At 43.6% G+C, this 23,885-nt stretch overlaps 1 protein-coding gene across 1 annotated transcript; it reads right to left on the bottom strand.

The window, feature by feature from the left end:
* Window positions 1–2,380: 2,380 nt before the first annotated feature.
* On the bottom strand, window positions 2,381–18,599 carry ubtd2 (ubiquitin domain containing 2). Its single transcript, XM_080436428.1, has 3 exons — window positions 18,290–18,599; window positions 13,256–13,492; window positions 2,381–4,643 (listed from the first exon to the last, which is right to left on the bottom strand). The coding sequence occupies exons 1-3, from the start codon at window positions 18,357–18,359 to the stop codon at window positions 4,144–4,146; spliced, it is 807 nt and encodes a 268-aa protein (XP_080292554.1). The 5' UTR covers window positions 18,360–18,599; the 3' UTR covers window positions 2,381–4,143.
* Between the last annotated feature and the right edge of the window lie 5,286 nt (window positions 18,600–23,885).

The raw sequence follows: 23,885 nt of genomic DNA, 5'->3' as shown, positions 1-23,885 counted from the left end.
TGGCCCCAGGGACGCCAGTTTCCCATGTATGTTCTAGCAACTACCTTGAAGTTAGAAGCCCCTGTATCATTAGGCGGAGATGCCTGATCGTCTGGCAACGCAAGACTAGTATCGAGCCAGGCATAACATGCATCATATTATGATGCAAGGAGGAATTCCCATTAGAAGATAACATCTGGCCGAGGTAGCAGGGGCATTTATGATTTAAATCCAGCTGCTTCAACCTACTGCCTCACCGCTCCCTGACCCTTCACACATTTTAGTTTCACTCTCAGAGGGAATAACGTAGTAGACAGGCAGGATGGCAGAATGAGTCATGACAGAAAGGTAGACTGAAAGACGAGAAGAGGGGAATGGCACACATAGACAGCCAGACAGGTTTGCCGTCGGACAAGATTTTCCAATTGGATATTCCAACATAGCTGATTCAGCGCTGTTTGCCTTTTACAAGGTAGAATGTGTGTTTCTGTTCTGTGCTCATTCTCCCTATTGGTGATACACACATTATTCGCTCCGAGCTACAGCAGACGCGACACGTTTGAGCTGTCAAGATCTGTCCTGCATGGCTGCAACAGCCGGCGCACTGACAGCGCTTCTGCGATGACGCCAAAAAGAGAAACCTGTTCCTTGACAGCTATTTTCTCCAAAACAGCTGAGCTTGGACTACCAATGGGGCTTCCCCCCCCCCCCCCCGGCTGTGCCTGGTTGGAGTGAGGGAAGTAGGAAACAGGACAGGTTAATGAGAGTCAAAGTCAAAGGGAAGTTCAGTTTTATGCTTTAAAGAAAATATTAGGGGTGTGCCGATACACTAATTTCACCATTTGGCTCACAACTTCGATACGATTTCGATGCGATACGATACGCACTTTTTTATTATGAAAAATATATGGGGGAGAAAAAAAGCAAATGCAAACAAATAATTCTGTTTTTGCATTATTCAGACATGCGAACTTGTAGCTTTTCAGCTACAATAGCCGTTTTGAATCCAAATAGGGCAATAGTGTGACACCTGACCCGAAAAAAAAACAACATGTTGTCACCCTTTTCACCCCGGGGCTGTTTTTGCATGCCTGATTATTATTATTGTAAAAAAAAAAAATCAAAACGATTTTTTCCCCTCAAAACGATACATATCGTCACGAAAACGTATCGCGATATATCGCGGGACGATATATCGGCACACCCCTAAAAGAAATCTATCTTTCTCTCTGTGCAAGGGATCTCAGCTTTGTGTTTGTTTGTGCTGTCAGAAATCTGTGTGTGCGTGTGTGAGTACATACAAACGTACGTACGTACAAACGAGTGTTGGGGTGAAGTGTGGGGAGCTGTTAAAACCAGGACTGAAACTACTAGTACAGAACAGGGTTTCTGCTGGGAGAGGAAACCAAGTTGAACTAAGTGTGTATGAGTGAAGATGTTTACAAAGGTCCAGAAAGATTTTGAGTCGTCTTCCTCTTCACCCTTTGCCCTGCCCTTTTCTAATAAGGACATTTATTTTTGTTATGTGCATTGTTTTGGCTAAATTTCCTTGACCTAAACATGCCTCCCGAAGGCCAAACAGACCACAGTGTATGTGTGATCAGAAATGGCCCTTTCGCTCTGTTATCGGTAACCACTTAGTGTGTATGGCTGTGCTAATACATAATCCTTGTTTGTGAGATGAGAAGTCTGTCTACATTCTGTTATTGGTGCTGCCGTGTTGTTTTAAGCCACCAGAGGCAGGGTTTTAACCACTTTGAGCCCCGCATCCCTATTTTGTTTATGTCAACAATAATTATTGGTACTTTTATTTACCTTTAGCTTTTGGGAATCGAAGCAGGCAGTTCATGCAGCACGGCCTCAAGAGGGCGCCAGTGGGGCTTTTAGGCTGTGTAGATATTCAGTGCCTGTACTCACTATATAGTGATTACGCAATTTTGTAGAGGTGTCTGAATGTATTATACCATTATTCATTATCATTATTATCATTATTATCATTATTATACCATTATTATACCCTATATAGTGGACTCATTATCCCACAATGCAACGTGAAAAGCAGGGTACAACCGATGGGTCACTATAGCAAAACCTACATACTGTCATGAATTAAACTGAAAGAAAAATACTGACTTTGGCCTGCGTAGTGTTTGAAATGTGTTTTTATTTTGCTGATGAGTTCACTTTATACATTAGTCTCCTACATAGAAATCCCTATAGCCTATAGGGAGTAGGGAGTAATGAATGAGAGTGATTTCAGACACAGCCTTTAGTCTTGTTTCTTTAATAGTCTTGTTTTTATTCCATCTATATGGTGATGCGATTGCTCTGTGTTTAACTGTGAGGAAGAAAAAAAAACAGGAACACAGAGAAACACAAAGAAACGCCAAACACGGATAGATCCAGCAGGAGTACAAATCTTGAGCAGTTTAATTAAAAACATTCTATTTCATCAAAATACGCAACTTGTTTCTGAAATAACATCGTTTTGCCCTGCGGAGAAAAAATGCACCGAACGCTTACATTTCCCGCTGGCGCACAGAAACATGTATAATGCACGCACACACGCGTGCACCGACACAGGCACCGACTTTATGTTAACCTGTTACGTGATTGTTTTGTTACGTGGAGTGAAACAGAGTATATAACTATACTGTATACTGGCAGTTGAGTAAACAACCCCCCCCCCCTCCCTACATTAACTGCAATACAAAGCGCATTCCACAGTTCACCTACAGTACGTACTTCAAGAGGAAGGACAAAGACTGGCTGTTAGCACTAGGGCTGGGCCATATGTTTTCCAATAACCTCAATATTGATGATATTATGATGACAATGTAGTATTGTGACGATAATATCACTCCCCCCCCCAAAAAAAGCTAAAATAGCCAATCTACAAGCTCACAAGTCGCTTTGCCAACGTGCTATGAGCTTGTAGATCTGCTATTTTCAATGACATTTTTAGAAAGTATAAAAACAAGGCTTAAGTGATTAAAACCAGGAAAAGACAACACTTATGCCATATCACGATATTACGGTATTCAAAATCCCAGAAGATATCTAGTCTCGTTGCACGATATTGATTATAACATTGATATATTGGCCAGCCCTAGTTAGCAACACACAGTATATTCCCAACAGAAACCACTGTGAACATTGGTACTAACAGCCCAGTTCTTTTCACATGGGTATTAAATGTTCTATGTAGCCGAACTTCCTCCTTTATAAATACCGTCCCTCTGTGGGGGGTTAGAAAATGTAAAATAAAGAAATTAAGAATTAACACCTACAGTATATATGAAAACACTTTTTGCGATTGTAAATTGAACACTGAAATTTACCCTTGTTCTTCCGTGATGCCTGGATGGCAGATGAATCCTTACAGCATACAGGACAGCGATTCTCAACCTTTCTGATTTCAAGGACCCCCAGTTTGATATGCATTTGGCCCCGGACCCCCGTATGATACGATTTTTTATCAATGGGATCCCAATCTACAATCTTCTGTGTTAATTTAACTCTGAGAGTGTATAAATGGACTTGTAAGGGTCCACTTGGTCCCATCTGCACACTCTCAAAGTTACAGTACCGCAAGGGCCCATTATTGTTTCCTAATTATCGATCATTTAGCCGGGGACCACCTGGAACCCACTCAAGGACCCCTGGGGGTCCCCGGACCTCACGTTGAGAACCAGCGACATAGGAAACAATCAGGAGAACACTGCTCGGCCAACAGAGTAGCTGATGAACAGAGGGAGATAGACACAAACAGTTGGGAACACAAGGGTCGCCAAGGAACCCTTTTTTCACTTTCAGCACCGACTGACAAAAGTTCTATTCCTTTTGGTTTCCATAGGAACGATTCTTCCAAAAAAAAAAGTAAAAAAAAAAGGTCTATGTGTAAAACCAGGGGGAAGGCTCCTTTCTCAATCCCAGAGTCCTTCGCTCCAGCGGACAGCCAACCAACCCTCATCCCCCCCTACTTTTCCCTGCATGCCTTACAAAAACAGCCAGGCGAGCAGGAGTGCAAGAAGAAGAAGAGAACAGAAAAGCACAGAAGGAGAGTGTCAGGACAGAAAAAAAAGAAACCTTCTTCTCCTCCCCCCATTTTCCTCCTCCATGCCGGTCAGTGACGCACGACGTGTCTCCGTCGCCCAGGCGGGCTCAGTTCTCCACCGGCGTCGGCTCTTGAGGCAGCGCCGGCCCGCCTTCCGTCGCGGCCTCGGACGCGGCGGAAGGCTCCGGCGGCTCCGCCTGCGGCGGCTGACTGAGGATCACCTGCACCACATAGTCCCTGGAGATGTTGAGCTGCTCCAGGCGCAGCCGGTCCGTCAGCGGCCGGCCCGAGAAGAACCAGCGCTGGGTGCAGGGCGCCACGCCCTCCTGCGCCTGCAGCCGGCGCTTCATGGCGCCCACCGTGTCGCTGCAGCGGACCGCCAGGCGCAGGTCGCGGCCCGAGGAGAGGCGCAGCCGCAGCAGGCACTCGCCCCCGGAGGTGCCCTCGCTCCCGCTGCCCGCCGAGGGATCCGCCACCGAGGAGGAGTCCGGGTCGGAGCCGTCCGGGTCGTCGGAGCGCTCCTCGATCATGTTGACGGGCGGCGACAGGCAGTAGACGGGCAGCTGGTAGCGGTTGCCCAGCTCGTCGTAGCACTCGGTCAGTGCTCCTGGAATGGGAGGGAGAGTGGCAGGATGATTTATTTGATTACTTTGAATTGAAATCAATAAATGGACCAGCCCCAAGACGGGTGACACATTAAAGGAACGACCAACAGAAAGTGTCAGGACAGCTTCAGTGCGCGTCCCTCTACTGGAGGGATGGAACACCATTCTAAACTAATTATATTCCCATATTTGGTGTTTTGGTGATGATGGTGGTGGTGGAGAGCACTGTCTAACACGTCGTTCCCAAATCTCCCATCTCTCAAGTGGGTTGAGAGCAGTGGTGGAAAAATAACTACATTTTTTTTACTTAAAGGGATACTTCACTCTCGGGCCGGGGACACATTTAAAAAAAATATTAAAAATAAATGAAAAAAGTTATGGAAAATTCATGGCCCCCTCACGACACGCAGTGTCCTACTAATGTGTGAGGGGGCCATGAATTTTCCATAACTTTTTTCATTTATTTTTAATATTTTTTTTAAATGTGTCCCCGGCCCGAGAGTGAAGTATCCCTTTAAGTAAAAAAATCAATTCTGCTCTGTTACAAGTAAATGTCCGGAATTCAAAATGTAATTGAGTAAAAGTACAAAAGTATTGGCATCGAAATGCACTTAAAGTATCAGAAGTAAAAGTACTCATTATGCAGAATGTCCCATTTCGGTTTTCAAATGTATAAAAAATCTTTAGAAAATAGCAGATCTACAAGCTCACAATGCGTCGCGAGCTTGTAGATCGTCTATTTTCAAATGGCCGAAATGTACATAGGGCTGAAGTGGTAAATGTATGTTTTCAAATAATTGTAGTGGAGTAAAAGTACAATATTTGCCTCTGAGATGTCGTGGAGTAGAAGTAAAAGTACTGGAAATTGGAAATACTCAAGTAAAGTACAAATACCTCAAAATTGTACTTAATTACAGTACTTAAGTAAATGTACACCACTGGTGGGAGCTGGTGACTGCGGAGGCCATAAAATTATGATTGACACCATTTTCACACTCAAACCATTCAGTGAGCCCTAAAAGTGCTTCATCATAGGGAAAGTGGTGCTCACTCAGAATAACTTTGTATTGATTTGCAGTGAGTGACCCTTCCCTTTATGTGCACAAGTGGACCCAAACCATGCCCAGAAAATCCCCCCCCCACAGCATAACAGAGCCACCAGACCCCTTTACTGTGATAAAGGGTTCAAGCATTCAGGCCTGCACCGTTCTCTTGGTGTATGCCTCACACGCGCTCGCCCACTTGTGAAGAATATGGTCAAGGATGACTCACTTTTTTCCACATCTCTGTAGACTCTCAACTCTCAAATGTGCATTTTTGTCTTTGTAATAACAACAAGAGTAATGACGGGTTCATGCACTGCAACCCTATGTACAGTATCATCAACTTCTATGTAGTTGTCTACAGACTGTTCTTACTGACACAGTCTGATGACGTCCTGCATTTGACATTCTCAGTAACCTCGAGGAGGAAAAGTTGCTCTTCTTGTTTTTACACGAACAGCACAGTCATCGAATGGGTGCTTTTGACCAGTTTCGGACCCTATTTACTGATGTATTTCCCCTAGATCGAAACGCAGATGTCACTTTAGTCAGTGCTCCCATTGAAAACACCAGAAAGTTGAGCAGTCTTTGTTACTGAAGCTCATTCATAGTCACTTAGATCTTTTTCTCTTGCATTGTGATCCAAGATTGTGCCTGCGCCTGCTTAGCATTTTTATAAACGCCCCAGAGCATGACAGGAAGTTAATTGCTTAATTGTATCGTCAGCCTCTGCATTTGTTGTTTATCCACTCACTCACCCACTCATTTCATTTTGTCATCAGAGACCAATTTGTCATCCGTCTGTATATTTAGAGCATTTCTCTCCTTGCATTCAAGCACATAATCACCGTTCCACTGAAAAATCTCTATTAGCTGTTGAATTCAGTTTCAAGTGTGAAGGTCCCAAGAAAAAAAAAAGTTTTATAAACATATATCACTAAATTTAAAATTACAAATTGTAATTCCTTTCATCTGGTCATATTTTCATTATTAAGAGGGAAAAAAGCAATGTACTGTATTTACTTAAATATGTATACTGTCGGAAGGCTATATATTCACAGTAGATTGACTTTAAAGACTTCCAAATAAATTCTATATTTATCTATATTCCCACTGAGTAGCTGGCTGGCACTGTACATATACTATATCAGCCTCACGTCATATGCACTGTCGATAGTCTGTACATATATATTCAGATGATAGATCAGTATAGTACAGTATGCCCATATTACTGGTCACAGAGTGTACATGATACTTATGGCAATATTTATATCTATTAATAAGTTATAGATTACTAACCCTAACCCAGTCAGTCCAAGTGCAGATGGCCTGGCCAGATATTAAATAATCTATTTTGTATTTGTTAGAGGCGTCATTTCAGAAAAAAACTAAAAGGATGGCAAACAAGTGACCACTAGCTAAAATAGACGATATAAAAGCTTGTCTGTATGCAGATATTTTCACTATTTTTTTAATAACAAATTTAATTTAAATTAATAATGTTCATTTTGAACGTTAGGGGGTGGCAATTGCAATTCTTTATTTTTATTCTTGAATCTCAGTGGCATCTCTCTACTTTGACTTGCATCTGTCTTGTAGTAGTGATTCCATTCACTCTCATTATTATGGTCTCAAAATCACACTTTTTGCACATAAACAAATCCAAAAAAGACAGATTCTGTCAATATAAGCATACACGTGTATGTATGGGGTAATACATTAATTCAATCTCTCTTCACTGTCCCAAAAACATCTAATGGGACTTGTTTGAAAGGAATCGCTACTTGCGGTACAGTATGTCACTCACAGAGCACAGAAGCAGCAAATGAGTATTTGCTGTAGCCGATATTTATGGGAAGCATCAATTTTGCGCTGGCTATGTTGGCGTGTTATCCGCAAGACTGCAACCTACCCAGGCTGCAGATTCTGACCAGTTATTTTTTATAGTGAAGATTTATTTGTTTCCCTGGCACAAAAGGGGGAAATAATAACAACAACAAAATTGGTTTCGGTATCGTCTATCGTCCCTGAATTTCCATGTCGGTGCATTCCAAATTGCACCCTTTTTCCCCAGACAGACTGAAAAAGCCTGGCCAGAACAAGCTGATCTAATATCACAGAAAGCTGGCCAAAAGCTGATCTAATATCACAGAAACAAGGAATGGGGAAATGAGAGAAGCAGTCCCGACGGTGGTCGGTAGAGAGTGAAAGTAGTGTAATATCAGGCCAGTGACATATTATTACTCAAGAATTTACTCACTTTGACAATTAACTACTGTGACTCAGAGTGTACACGAGTAGGCGACAGAGAGGAAAAGAAAGAGTTTAATGTCAGAGTGATGACATTCTCCTCACAGCAACATCTGGTGATTCTCTTGGGATCATTAGGGGGGCTCCAAAACAGACTCCATTTTCACTTGTCAGTATTTTATATAGACTGGGAGTACAGGCAATTGGAGCAGCCTATTAGAGCACATCCTTCATAACACTAATTGTCCCACATTTTCTTAACGTTTAAAAATAATTCCTCAACCTGTCTCCCATCTACACCTCTCACCTGAAACTCAAAGCAAAGAAACGAGGGCCCACAGACTTGCCCAGGATTCAACTGCTTAGTCTATTTGTACTTTTCACCCTTATACTCTGTGTCTGTTTCACACTTTCAGTGTTAAATTAAAGGAGAATTTTGGACTAAGGTTTTCTTACCTTTTCTATGACGTTATGATATCTTAGGATTAACCCATTAAGACCTGGAACTGTGTCAATTTTAGATTTGAGCTAAAAAGCATAATTTTACACTTTGGGCTATTCAGAAATAGCAGATCTACAAGCTCATAGCGTGGCACCGAGTGCCGCGCTACGAGCTTGTAGATCTGCTATTTTTGAAAAATCGTGAAAATGTGTGCAAATCTTTGAATATATATATATTTTTTAAGCGAACATTTTTAACTCAAATCTTTGCTTCTGGGGGGTTCCTGGAACAAAATATTTTGATGGTGGTCAGCGGCCAAATACATATAATTTTGGGGGTCTTTGACATGAAAAAGATTGAGCACCACTGATATAGAAACATACGTTTTTCTGAATATTGTTGAGATTTAGGAGACATGTAGAATCGGCTTCAGGTAGTGGTACAGTAAAAAAATGTCATAACTCCATCCCGGGTCCGCCACAGCTTAAAACGTGCGCCAATAGGCCTCGCGCTAGATCGCGTATTTTAATAGCTTTTTTTTTTGGAGATCTGACGTTCATAGTGACAGAACACTATGCAACCAAAGAACTAAGTCTCGCTAGACGAGATCGAAATCTCGAGATTTCGATCTCGTCTAGCGAGAGTTAGGTTTTTTTTTTTTTTACAATGTTCTACATTTTTCTACTGTACCATTCATCCTAAGATATCATAACGTCATTGAAAAGGTAAGAAAACCTTAGTCCAAAATTCCCCTTTAACACTCAGGATGTGTAGTATATTGTATTGTTTAAACTTTGTGAAAGAGGATGACGTACTAGATAGATCTTTACATTACATACAGAACATCTAATCCGGTCTACTGTGATGATCAAAAGTGTGGCTTAACAGTTGAAGAACAATCAATAAAATATATGAGCATAACCTTGAGCCCTTTTCCCTGTGTTGAAAAGCACAGTCGCCAAATTACTTGAATGGAGTTTCATCAGAACTTACGTCTTGCCACGTCAACCAAATGTCAGGTAATAAAAAACAATAAGTCACAGAGTTCCCCCTGCCACAGCCAACACGGCTCACCTAAAGGCTCTGAATGACCAGCAGCAGACATTTTTAACTACAGGTCGGTGCATGCCATGCTTTATGACTGTTTGAAGAAGAAGGCCAGATGAGGCACTGGAGACAGACGGTAAGGTTACAGTGAAGTGAAAGTGGGATGAGTCAGCAACTATAACACACACACACACACACGCACACGCACACGCACACGCACACGCACACATACACGTACACACACACACACACACGTACACACACACGTACACACAGGAAGCCGTTGTGGTCAGCACTAAGGTAACATGAATCCACAGCGTGTGATCTGGGGAGGCAGAGAAGCAATTACTGCCTCATTTGTTGTAGCTAAAGCAGTCGGAGTGTGCAAGGTTACAAGGCTGTCTGCTGTATGATACCGTTCAGAGCGAAAAAGAGATATGCACACAAAGACAGACAGACAGACAGACATGCAGGCAGGAAGGGAGGTGGAGAAAATAGCAGCCGAAACGGTCAGCCTAACCTGCTATGTTTCTAATAATACAACATGCAGCGATTTGGACAGCCGTAGCTGTTGCTATGGCGCAACACCTCACTTCATCTTAACACCTCACCTCACCTTACCTGACCTCAAACAGCACCTGCCGGAAAGCACTTTCTCTGTCAGATTTAAAGTAGCTGAGCTAGGGATTTCATTCTCCTATCTGCAGCACCACTTACACATTTCTTATCAATGTGCGTGTTGCAGAAAAAGATAGCCTTCTGCTTGAGCAAGCAAATCATTTACTGTGCTACTAGTGCAATAAGGTAATTGGTGAGCATGTTTGTGGTGATATGGGACTGTGCATTAATAATGCACATCCGACAACTTGCAGCAAAATTGCGTGCTGGAAAACGGCCGTACGGTTCCCGTCTATCTCTAGGCCAACTAAAGTTAGCATATCTTTACCATCTGACCGCCGGCTGACAGTGGAGAGAGGAAGATAAGCCAAAGAAGACACAGCCGGCAATCTTACAAATACTCCAACTAAACCCCTAAAAAGCCTGTAAGCTTCCATTTTGACACTTTCAGAGGATTTAACTGTGTAGGTGAGGTGGATGCCATCCAGGCCTATATCCCTTACTGGACAGAGATCACATCCCATCGCAGCCATTCTGTCCTGTGTCTACCTATCATCTTTCCTACTGTCTGCATAAAGGAACAGAAAGGGGGGAAATGTAAGAGGTGGAAGCCTTGAATCTAAATATCTGAGGTCTAGAAAAGGTGGTGATAAAGTCAAGTCAACTTAACACATACAGTGCCAAGATCCCGTCTACACGTTCTTTCAAATCCATCGCTTGAGTGCCAGGATTCCTAAGAACGAGTTGACACGTTCTTTTGAATTTTCATTGTTTAATCTGTGATCGCACGGCTTTGTTTATTTCTCATCAACACTTTCGTTTTCCACTTACGTCACACTCACCCGGAGCCGGATGTAAAAAAAAAAAATCATTTCCGGGTCACGCTGTTTTTCTCCGGTGATTTTCGGCCAGAATAAGGAAAAACACTGTTTTTCACACGGTATAAAAGACAAACGGACAGCTCAACTTCTATTTTCTTTGGTCCGGGTGACTAACAGTGATCGTCGTAGTGTATCACGTCGTTTTCAGGCTGATCAGCGGAACGGGAATTGTCGAAAACGTCACATCCTTTGAATTACCGGATATGACGTGGGCCTGTTTGGGAGGGGGTGAGCGAGGTGATCAATGTTTGGATGTGCTGCTCTCTACTGGTGGAACAATCGTAGGTGCTTGACAACACAATCAGAGAATGTATTTGAATGAAAAATTACAAAACAAAAAAATTAAAAAACACGCAAATTGCTGGCACAGGGGTGAGTACATTATGAATAAACTCTGGCAGTCAATGTGTTAAAAGGCTCAATAGACAACGTTCAGCCACTAGATGTTGCACTTTTACAACACCGTTGCATAACGTTCGCCGTTTCCCCATGAAGTCAATAGACCCCTTAACAGACAACGTCACACTGATAAGAACCAGTATGCGTGCGCAGGTCGGCACCAGATGAAACCCATTCTGTCAGGTCTCGCTCACTAGCCAACACACAAGAGGAGGTTGAATGAACTGAAACCAGCGCACCCCGAAACAATCAATATGTTGGTAATTGATTGCATGAAACAATCACCTGTGCTTCCAGTCTCAATCATGGTAAACTAATAATTGGTCTATAAGGCAGCAATCATTCGGTTTGCTACATAGTAATGTGACAGCTGCCCTCTGGGGGGGGGGGGGGGGGACAAATGTCCCCCACAACTAATTATTTGGGGGAAATAGAAAGCTTTTCCCCCCTCCGCAATCTCTGTGAATGTATTATATTCTTTTTTTTATTATTTGGTTTTATAAAATGGCGTTGAGGGTTTGCCAGTGAGCCTTGGAACAGCCTTCCAACCCATTGAACTCGCGACCCATTAAAATCGACCCGCAACCCAAAAACGGGTCCCAACCCATTGTTTGGGAAACACTGTATTATATTACCACCAAAGGTGACGTTTCAGGTCTAGCTTTTCCTCAGCTTTATTGCAAACACACCTCTCTCTGTCAGGATAGGGAGAACATTTACATAAAGGATTGTAGATTTAGAACAAAAAAAAAAGAAATGTCAATTACAGTCCAAATGAATGGGAGGTCTGTGTTCTAGTAGGCTGCCCTACATTGTCTGATATCTGGTCTAGAGGGGCGGGTTCAAAATCTCCGGAGAGAAAATCCGCCGGATCCCATTGGTTCACCGATCTGTGCTCCCGCCCCCGCGCCCCTCCTCCTCCCCAATGTGCAGCATTGAGAGCCCTGGCATCGCAATATGTGGAGCGACGCCCCATGCACTCTGGTTGGTTGGTGAAATCACCCACTTCCTATATGCCAGGAACGTCAACAGGCTGGTCCAGGCTCTTATTTTTGAGCAAAACGCGAAGGAAAATAAAAGCCTGGAGATCAAGGCTAGTTTTCAAGTGGCTACAGATGAATCACGCTCATTAATTCAAAGGAAGAAAGGGAACTTCTTCAAACACTCTCCTCTGGGAGCCAAGAGGGTACCTAGATTTATTTTATATTTTCCTCTCTATGAAAACAGAATTTCACCCTTAGTTTGCCATGTAACTATTTGCCACTGGAATAAGTGTGTAAAGGGTACTTGTAGTGATGCCCCAAGGGAAATTACTTTTCTATATTTGACCCAGCCAGTGTCGTGCTGCTTAGGTGCACACGGCGGAACAGTTTGGGTGACTTCGTGTCCTGCTCGAGTACACTTTGACGGGTGGGGCAGCCATAGCTTAGTGGGTAGAGAGGCTGTCTGGTAATCAGAAGGTCAACTAAATCTACAGTTGATTTAGTCGACTAAAATGTATTTTGGCGGTGCCTTGATGGCGTCGTAATGGCAGATTTTACACTTGGTTGCATGCTGAAAATAGCCGATCTACAGGCTCACAACGCGTCGCAGCGTGAAGATCTTCTATTTTCAGAGCGCAACACCCGAGCGCAAAAAGCACAAAATGACTTGTCTTTTAGTTCTACTGGATCTCTTCTCCACTAGTTATTTCAGTCTAGTTTTTATTTGTTGACGAAATTGTCAGTATATTTAGTCACAGTCATTTTTCGTCATAGTTTTAGTCGACGAAATCAACAGTGGCTGAAACTGAATTTTCTTCACAGGACTAACAAAGGTCTCCCTCCCCTTACGACAAGAAGCCGAGGATCAAACTGGGGACCTTCCGATTCCCAGATGGCCACACCGCTGTGTGTGTGTGTTTGTGTGTGTGTGTGTGTGTGCACGTCGTGTACCATGAGGCAGTGTGATGCTGGCGCCGTCCAGGATGGCCTGGGCCAGTTGGTGGTCGTTGCTCTCAAAGGCGCTGGCGGCAGCTCGCAGCGCATCCCAGATCTCCTTGCGGCCCTCGAACGCCGGCGCCGTGTCCCAGAACTCATCCCGCTTGCTGCGCAGCTGCCCCTCAGTCATGGGATAGTCACTCTTCCATTTAGGCCGCTCTCGCTTCAGGGGCTGGTTACGCCCAAGAGCAACTGGCAGAGAGGAGGAGGAGGAGGAGGGAGAAAGAGTGGAAGGGAAGAGCACACAGAAATGGAAGAAGAGAACGGAGGGGATGGGAGAGGGGGAGGAGGGAAGACGAGGAGAAGGAGAGATGGGAGAGAAAGAGAACGGAGAGTCAGGCCTGATCTGAAAGAAAAAAAGCAGCCTTGCGATCTAACGAGAGTATATGTGGGCCTAATAGGACTAAACCCGGATGACAGCGGTGACATAGCCGTACCAACTGAAGCTTTACCCAGGGAAGAAGGTTGTTATAATCTGGCAGTTTACTATTCCTCTACAGCAGTGGTTCTCAACCAGTGGTCCGGGGACCACCAGTGGTCCTTGAAGGAGTTCCAGGTGGTCTCTAGCTAAATGAGAGTTGGTAACCAAATGGACCCTTATAGATCTTTAACTCTTGAGAGCGTAAAATGAAACCAAATGGCTCTCAAGAGTTTAATTATTGTTAAACATCTGCATTAGTTAATTAAAGAATTGTTTATTTTGATCAACGTTTGCCTGTTGTCTCACCTACTGGTACCAACATCAATACAGCATGGATGGAATTGTGCACAAAATCGTATCCAACGACAACAAAATCTTCTAAGTCTTGGGTCTGAGAGTCTAAATCTCATCAAACGGTGGACCGTGGCTCAAATGCCGAATAAATAACGGACCTTAAGGGTTGAAAACCACTGAACTAGAGACACCAGGTAGAACTGCTGTTAGAATCTGCCAGCGTTCCATTATGGATCCCAGTTAAAAAGCAGTTAAAATATTGTATTCTAGAACCCAGGTAGAGAGAGGGGTTAGAACTTGGCAGTATCCCATCTGCTGCAGAATGGCTAGACAGGAGAGACAACACCAATGTCTGGCTCACCGCTGGCACTGAAAGGAGTGACAGGTACTGTACACAAGAGTGTGTGTGTGTGTGTGTGTGTGTGTGTGTGTGTGTGTGTGTGTGTGTGTGTGTGTGTGTGTGTGTGTGTGTGTGTGTGTGTGTACATAGAGAGGACAGCTGATTGTGGTGTTGAGTTACACCTGGTGTGTCTCTACACATGTACACTGATCCCGTGACAGCTCTTCAATGACACAGCCTTTGGCTGAACGTGCTATAATGGTGAATCGACTATATCTGTTCACTTACTTGTCTGTTCACTAGTTGCCTGTGCACCCAGTTTATCTCTACACCGCTGGTCTGCTGCACATGTCTATTAACTGTCATAGTGGTTAATCGCAGTTTACCTACAGCTATCAAATAAATTCAGATGCTTTCCAACACGTTATGATACAATTTAGGCATTTAGCAGACGCTCTTAATTCAGAGCGACTAACAGTAAGCAAGGACAACACAAGATAATACATCAAATGCATAGACATAGTCATCTAATAATAAAGTAATAGGCTACATAAGTAAATTAGAATCTAATAATAAACTAATACAAAAGTAAACCAAGAACCTATCATCAGCCTGTACATTGAAACTATACACACTATAGGATGCCAGGTCAACAATGACCTGCCATCTAGCTACATAACATGCTATCTAAGTTACATCTCAGCCTTTGCATAAGCCTGCAAGGACGTCAAGGCTAGGGCCAGTGCTACGGGCTGAGGAGGAGTCTGAAGAGGAGAGTCTTCAGATTACGGCAGAAGATTGGGAGTGAGTCTGCAGTTCTAATTGCAATGGGGAGTAACAGTTCATTCCATAGTTTGGGAGCCAGAAGGGAGAAGAGTGTGGGACGTGTGGAGCGTTGTCCCGGATGTTTTAGCAAAGGTTCTGACAGCTTCCCTGTGTTAGCTGATCTGAGAGAGCGGGAGGGGCTGTAGGGTTGGATCAGGCTCTGAAGATACGGGGGTGCCATACCTTTGGTTGCTTTACAGGCCAACGTCAGTGTTTTGTACTCTGTGCGGGCAGTAACTGGGAGTCCAGTGAGACATGATGATGCGTACTGCATGCTCTGAACTGGATTAGAACCCACAGCATTGTGACTATACAGGTTAAGCCACTGGATGCCCTGGGACTGGGTTTAAGCGACACCTGAGGGACAGAATGGCAGACTACCAGATGTGTCCTTCTACGACAACAGAGACGGGCACACAGATAGAAAAGATGGACTGATGCAATGAAAGCAGCTACACGGGCTGCATCAGTGGATAAACAGAACCTCTCCTTCCACCTGGCCCCCGATCTGTTATCAAAATAACTTGCTGTCCGGGCACCTAGGCTTCTACTGTATTATATCAATAAAAGGCAGAAAAAGCCCCAAAAATGTCTCTAAAATGTTTTTAAATAACTTGCTGCCCAACACCGGAACCCAAGCCACCCCCCACCCACTTGCCTAGGAAACATCACCAGGAAACAACACTGTCAAGAACAGCATAATATTTTTTTTACTATTTTTATCCCACAATTTTGGAACCTGCAACATGCAAACTCCACACAGAAAGGCCCTTTCGCCCACACCCAGGGTATGGTCACTGATGACGTGGAGGAGAGAACACGCCCCTAGCACCCACAGCGTCCCCGGTGGGAATCGAAACCCAGGACCATCTAGCTGTGAGGCGACAGCGCTACCAACTGTGCCACCGTGCCCCCCGTCAAGTACAGCAATTGCCATGGGGCTCGATATGCTGTCTTGACTGTACCCCTGTTTGCAGCTGATAGCTGGCTGTTTAGTTCTTGTTGATGACTCATATGTTGTATTGCCTGCTTCTACGTAATTATGGTGAAAAATAACTCTCCCTTTCAACAACACCTACAGCATTTCATTCACTACCCAGCTGAGCTGTGAAGACAGACAATACGGTTGCTTCAGTCAAAGACAGGGCAGGCCTAGTTGATTAGAATTGAAATGATGAGTTATACTGTTACTCAGTGTAGTTTTTCCTTCATCATTCTCCTGAATCTGTGCACTTTGTAGAATCATGATGGGAACAAGATATTTAAGCCGAAGAGCCACTAAAGCATCTCCTGGCAAATGCAGGCATGCTTCATCAAACAATCGATAAAAAGGATAACTTAAATATAACACAGAACTGATCTATTATAAGCTTATAGACGGTTTACAGGCTACAGTAATAATTATTTTAAATCAGCAACTCCAGGTTTCTTTTGCATTCCTTTGCTGTATGTGAAACTTTTTCTTTTTGCACAGCATGGCAGCAAGCTACAGTGTCATGGAAAGTATATTTATATAGGCCAAATGTCCACTGGCATGTCTCTTCTAAACTTTAATTAATTACACCATTCAGCAATAATGTATCTCCATTTTTTATATGGATTTATTGACTGAAAACACTCTTCTTCATGTTTAAAGGGGGAGCATCGGAGAGAGCGACTGTGCTCTTCTTACTGAAAGATAGTGATGATAAACGGTGACAATTTCAGTATCTGGATATTCCATTTCCCCCCCTTATCGTTCATTATATATATCTATCTAATCTATCATCTCACACTGGGGAATCCTGTAGGTTTGACCAGCCCTATATTTGAGGTTTGTCAGACAGGGAGGGCTGTTGTCTAATGTTGTTTAAATCAGTGACACTTTCATGTCAAGGACCCCTAAATGAATATATTTGTTCGCACTCCGCAGACCCCCCATCTGACCATATTTTGTGCCAGGGACCCCCCCTAACAAAATTTGTGTTGATAAAATGTTTCGAAAATATTCCACATTTTTCACATCTTCTTTTGAGATTTGTTTGAAAATAGGAGATCTACAAGCTCACAAGAGCTTGTACATCTGCTATTTTCAAAGGGCTAATGTAGCCTAGTCGCTTCTTTTGGGCTTGTTTTCATAGACCCGGGTTGCTTATTTCTCACAAAATCTGGCAACAGTGGCCATCGTCCCCGTTGTGAAAGAACAAAGGCAGAGACACGGAATAGATCATGAACAACTCAGTTTAGGATTATTATGAGCGGACAGTTGGTCCATATTGTGCATTAAGGCCCGAGGAGGGAGACCGGGGACTATAAAAGCCGTGTAAGTCTTCCTCGACGAGGGGACGGACGGGCATGAAATATGAAAAGAGGAGACCACTAGGAGGATATAGGCTGAGGGTGTGCTGGAGACATTGGTGACCTATCGAATTATGTGACCCCGGGAGAAACTGTCAGGATAGCTATGATATAATATGACCGTAACGAGTTACAACAACACAACTTCAGACGTAGGTTATCCTCCCACATTTAAATTGTGCAAGAGAAAAGCTTTACATCAACACACCCACTGGTGTACTCAAGTACTGTACTTAAGTACAAATTGACATATTTTTTACTTTACTGGAGTATTTCCAATTTTCTGTACTTTTACTTCTACTCCAGTACATCTCAGCGGCAAATATTGTACTTTTACTCCACTACATTTTTTGACAACTTTAGTTACTATAGTTACTCCGTAGATTTTTGATTATTATTACAAAACACAACCTACATTAACGCGCGTTTAGGCCATTTGAAAATAGCGGATAAGTACCCCGTCCCCATTTGAAACAATTAAGCCATTATTAGGCTTTCATGGGCTTTTTTAATCCTGTTTAGTTGAACTTGTATTTAAACTGTACTTTCATGTGTTTTTTTGTCTGCAAACTTCTAAATAAAGTATTCAATCAATCAATCAATCAACAAGCGATGCGACACATCGTGAGCTCGAACACAGCGACCTCTGGGGGTAACACAATTCGAGTGGTCACCGATGCCCGTCTAACAGCGCGGCGTACAAACCCGTAAAACGCGAGAACCGCCGCGTTGAAGGAAGAGAAGACGCTCGGGGAGAGAAAGTCACTCCTACCTCCAGTGCCGTCCGAGTTCTCGTTCAGGCTGCCAGAGGAGTCATGGTGGCTGCCGACACAGCCACCCATGGGTGTTCCCAAGCTGCACGGCCCCTAGCTTTAACAGCTAGCTACACCCCTAGCACCCCTCTCTCTCTCTCTCTCTTCTTGTTTTTCTCTCTCTTCTTCTTCTTCTTCTTCTTCTTTTCCTCCTCCCCCCTTCTTCCTCCTCGTTTCCTTCCTTCCTTCCTCACTTCCTCCACTCTTCCTCCTCTCTCTAGAGGAGCCGAGCATCATCATCCGGCGTGGGAAAGAAAGGAGGAGTGGAGCCTAAGCTCTCTCACATCGTCACTAACACACACACACACACACACACACACACACGCACACGCACACGCACACGCACACGCACGCGCACGCACGCACACACACACACACACACACACACACACACACACACACACACACACACACACACACACACACACACACACACACACACACACACACAAGGTGACCGACAAGGAGAGGGGGGGGAGACAGAAGGGGGGAGAGGAGTGTGGAAATGAGGCAAAGGAGGATGAAGTAAGCTCATCATCAGAGAGAGAACAAAGGGGATAAATTGGACACAGCTGCAGATGTTACATGTTATACTCATGTATAAGCGTCCTTAATAACAAATGTGTCAACTTCCAAGTAAAATGTGTTTCAAATGTTGTTTTGAACTTGGTAGGTACCATCATTCTAAATTGGAAAACAAACTATTTAAATTTCTATATCATTTCCGTCTAGTAAAAGTGGGCCTGTCCTAACGGTTCTACACCATCTATTTCTGCTTTCAGATGCTGCAACATTACACCCGGATGAATAGACTCCTGCCTGGTCACTATCTTTAGGACTGTCCTAAAGAGACTTTAGTGTAATTTGACACGTGTGTGTGTGCGTGCGCGCGTGTACGTACCACGCACACACGCACACGCACACGCACACACACACACACACACACACACACACACACACACACACACACACACACACACACACACACACGCACACACACACACACACACACACACACACACACACACAACAAGGGGTTGTAAGAGGTCCTTTTACACCGGCACTGTCTGGAATTACAATTATTTGTCGTTGATAGGGGACAAAACAGGCTGCGTTGTCCAAGTGAGCACTATGTGAAAATCACTCAGTCAGCTCATTCACACGAACAATGTATGACTACCACATTTGAGGGTAGCAACTCATTTTCAATACATCGAAGGGCATTTGATCAGCTTTTCCAAAGTGGTGTTTCAATTTCTTTATAGACAAGTCCAAGATCTCTCTCTGCTCCTTACACCCAAATGGAAATGTGGCGCTATAGAGGTAAGGCCATGGGTCACACAAATCTGAATTGTACATCCTGCAAACTGCCCATTACATTATGCGGTATCTTGTGTGCAAAGTTGACATTTCGACCCGAGGGCAGCACTAGAGGAAAGGTTATGGGGTCACTCATTAGGGCTCATCCTCCAGGGAGCATGACAGGCCACGGAGTCACCAAAATCAGTAGTGTTCATCCTCCGGGAAACCAGCATGCAATCAGCAAGTTTCATGTCAATGTGAGTATTAGATTCTGAGATGTGTACAAAACAATTGAAGATAATGGGAGTCCAAAATATGATGCAAAATACAGGTAGTTCAAATTAAATTACACACCCTTAAAAGCATTTTAAAGGCTTTCAAACACCATTGCTGCCTTAGTAAGAGTTTGATACTCAAAACATGTTGCAAAGTGAACTGCATGTATGTCTTTCTTTTGCCAGGAAGGGGGGCTTCTCTGAGCATTTATTTGACAGATACAGTGGAGAATAGTCAGGGAAACAGGGAAACACAGTAGGGAAGTGACTGCATGTATGTCAAGTGTGTTTGAAAGGCTATAAAATGCTGTAAAGGGTGCACATTTGAAGGCATTAAATTCAGGCTCATGCAAACGCCTGTGTGTGTGCGCGCATACTATTTGGCTGATCAGCATGATTTTTCTTGTTCATGCTGATAGCCGGCCTATGACCTTAATTCTCTAAGATTTTTCAAATGAGTCAATAACTATCTTTTATTTATGGCAGAGTAATCATCTCAATCGTGTGTGTTTTAAGATCTTCAAAGGACATTGAATAAGGCTAAGAAAATCCTCCTGGCTGTTGTGCAGCAATATGCCATTAAAAACTGTTAGTTCAGAAATATATGGAGGCCTATATCCAACACGGGATAAAAGTAAAAATGCTTGAATCATAGAATGTCTTGCAGTGACTTTATAACTCGGAATTGTAATATTATTAATTCCAATTATTTGTGGGTAATAGTGAGAAAAAATCTAATCATATGATCTTGGGATCCAAATGGGAACGGCGTGCCTCCAAGGTGGATCTCGGACGTCATGTGGCCACCCTGTGATGTAAGTCATGTATGATGTCAATCTTCTATGTCATATCTTTGACCTATGACTAAAAATGTGGGCAAGGCTCAGCCTGATCATAGTCCCTTTGACTACCATTATAAAACTGGTTAACACTGGTTATTATGGCTGTGTTACGATGGTTATTAAAGACTAAACACATTTAGTTTGTAGAATCATTTTTCATAGATTTTAAGGCCCAAAACACGCCTTGTGTCAAGTGCTGAGTCCTCATTAAGGTAAGGAGTCAACCTACTGTATACTGTACTGTACTATATTTGCCTGAGATAGGAGAAAGGTATAGAATAAGTTCCCTTTTGAAAGCATCAGTGACCCCTAGTGTTTTTTAAACAGCATTAAATAAATTAATGACAAATGGGATATCCTTTAAAAAAATGTACAATGCATGCTCATGCCAACTTATTAGAATTTGTTGCCAGTGTTCTTTTTTCACATTAAGGTTCCATCCCAGCATAATGTTATTGTGTCAGTAGAGGGTGATAGAGAGTCATTTTAAAAACTGATCGTTAACAGAGGCCAAAAGCAGTGATATGTTACCTTGTCAAAGCTAAAATAATGTGTGTGTGCGTGCGTGTGCGTGCGTGTGCGTGTGTGTTTTTGCAGGGCAGGTGGTGGGGTTGGGGGAATGGCTGCTGATATTGGCTCTGCTCTGGAGATGGACAAAGAAGGCCCTGTGATCTTCCTTTTCCAACCTACCTTCATTGGTTGGAAAAGGAACATCATTGGCCACAGATATTGATCTGCTCTTCACAGATGGCTATACCTTTGTAGTAGAGTGGCCTTGATTAAACCCTGTATCTCTTCCTCGCCTTTCCTCTCACTATTATCCACCTTCCCATGTTATCTACCCCTTAACACCTCCTACCTCTCTTTCTCTCTATCAGGTGACACTCCAATCCATCTCTTTCATTTTAGCAAATGGACACCAAACAGATAATGGGCTTGTCATTGATTTACTATTAACTCTCTGGCCATATAGCTTTGGCACAAAGCCTCCAGTGCTAGTACACCTGCCCCATTACCTACTAGGTGCTACTTTCAATTGTGTTGCTGTTTGAAGGCGCTCAATTGTTTTGTCTGTTTGGAAGATAGGCCATGATAGCGTTTACATTGATTTGCTGTTATCTGTCTATTGGACGATGACCCGGGGAGGGGAGCAGGGCAGGCTGCTTTTAAAGCCATGCTCATCCGGTGGTGTGTGAGAGGCTGATCACACCATGACTTGATTGTCCTGTCATTGATTTGCCATTAACTGACACGTCAGAGGCCTGCCTTTGCTGTCCCCGTGATCAAAGATAAAGAGAATGTATCGGGGAGACAGGGAGATAGACAGAGGCACAGAGCATAAAAGGAAACAGACCAACAGAAAGGGAGTGAGAGGCAAGAGACTAAAATGTAGATGATTAAAGATGGTCGATTTAACTCTAAGAACATCAAGAAGATCAACTTGACATTGACAATACAACGCTCGCCTGCTGGGGGACTGAGTGGATGAAGTCACTGCCTCCAAGAAAATCACTGGGCCGGCCACTCAATTGATTTTCTTGTCATTTCCCCAAATCTTTGCTTTCGTGTCTGTCAATCACCCTTGTGCAAGTTTGTAGTGCACGCACGCACGCACGCACGCACGCACGCACGCACGCACGCACGCACGCACGCACGCACGCACGCACGCACGCACGCACGCACGCACGCACGCACGCACGCACACACGCACACACGCACACACGCACACACGCACACACACACACACACACACACACGTTGGTATTGCAGGCATAGGTAGGCTATCTCAATTATAGGTAGGCTATCTGCGCAATTACGATAGATAGATAGATAGATAGATAGATAGATAGATAGATAGATAGATAGATAGATAGATAGATGGATGGATGGATGGATGGATGGATGGATGGATGGATGGATGGATGGATGGATGGATGGATGGATAGATGGATAGATGGATAGATGGATAGATGGATAGATAGATAGATAGATAGATAGATAGATAGATAGATAGATAGATAGATAGATGGATGTCCACTTCAAGAGGTCACATTAGCCACATGTGCCCAGTTTTCCTTTTATTTCCCTGATAAAGAACTTCAGTTGACATCAAGATCAAGATGAAGTGATTCAGATTCAGAGTTCAGATTCACTTTATTGTCACTTAGATGCACTGGTTAGGTACAGTATAGGCTATATGTGAAAAACTTTGCTCGGAAGCTCCAATACAATAAAAACATGATAAAACAACTTAAAACACCATAAAAACAGGGCAAGAATATCAGTCAATGAAAGTGCAAAGTAGTCACTCTTTACTGTTATTTAACAGTCTGATGGCCTGTGGGAAAAAATGTTCCTGAGCCTGCTAGTGTGCGCTTAGGGGATCTTGTATCCCTTCACCCTTTTGGACTTTAGAGGGGAGAACAGTCTTTTGTTGGGGTAGGTGGGGTCTTTAATGATCCTCAGGGATTTGATGAGGCACCGCTGGGTGTAGAGGTCCTCCAGACAAGGCAGCTCACACCCGGTGATGTTCTCTGCAGTGCGAACGACCCTGCAGCGCCTTACGGTCTCGTCCTTACAACTGCCGTACCAGGATGTGAAGCTGCTTGTCAGGAGGCTTTCTATTGTGCCTCTGTAGAAGTCCCTGATGGTGTGGGGTCTCAGGCCAAATTTATTCTGGCTTGCTGTGATTTTGGTTGACCAACCATGTGGTCCCCTACGAGTCTCCATCTAACTAAGGGTGGTGAGTGATGTTTCCGTTGAGCGGAGAACAAGATGACACCAGGCAGTATCACACTACAAGTTCTGAAGTTTAATACACACATAGAGAATATGTACAGTAATGGACAGTGGACAGCACTGGGACAAGAACCGAATGGATAGGAATAGAACATGCATCTCGTATCATTGTGCACAGACGTCAGTCAGTCTCTCTGATGAAGTAACTGATGGTCATCGTATCACGGATATCAATAGGCTTACATGGATGAGTGATTCACCACTGTACTGGGTCAAGCAGATAAAGGTCATAAATCATGACAGCGCTGTTGGCCTTTTTGACGACTGCAGTGACATGGCAGCCCCAAGTCAGGTCCTTCTCAATATTCACCCCCACGTATTTGAAGCTATCCACCCTC

Source organism: Gymnoscopelus braueri, assembly GCF_963280865.1.
Source record: "Gymnoscopelus braueri genome assembly, chromosome: 8".
Taxonomy (NCBI): Eukaryota; Metazoa; Chordata; class Actinopteri; order Myctophiformes; family Myctophidae; genus Gymnoscopelus; species Gymnoscopelus braueri.
This window is presented reverse-complemented; position numbering and strand designations above follow the sequence as displayed.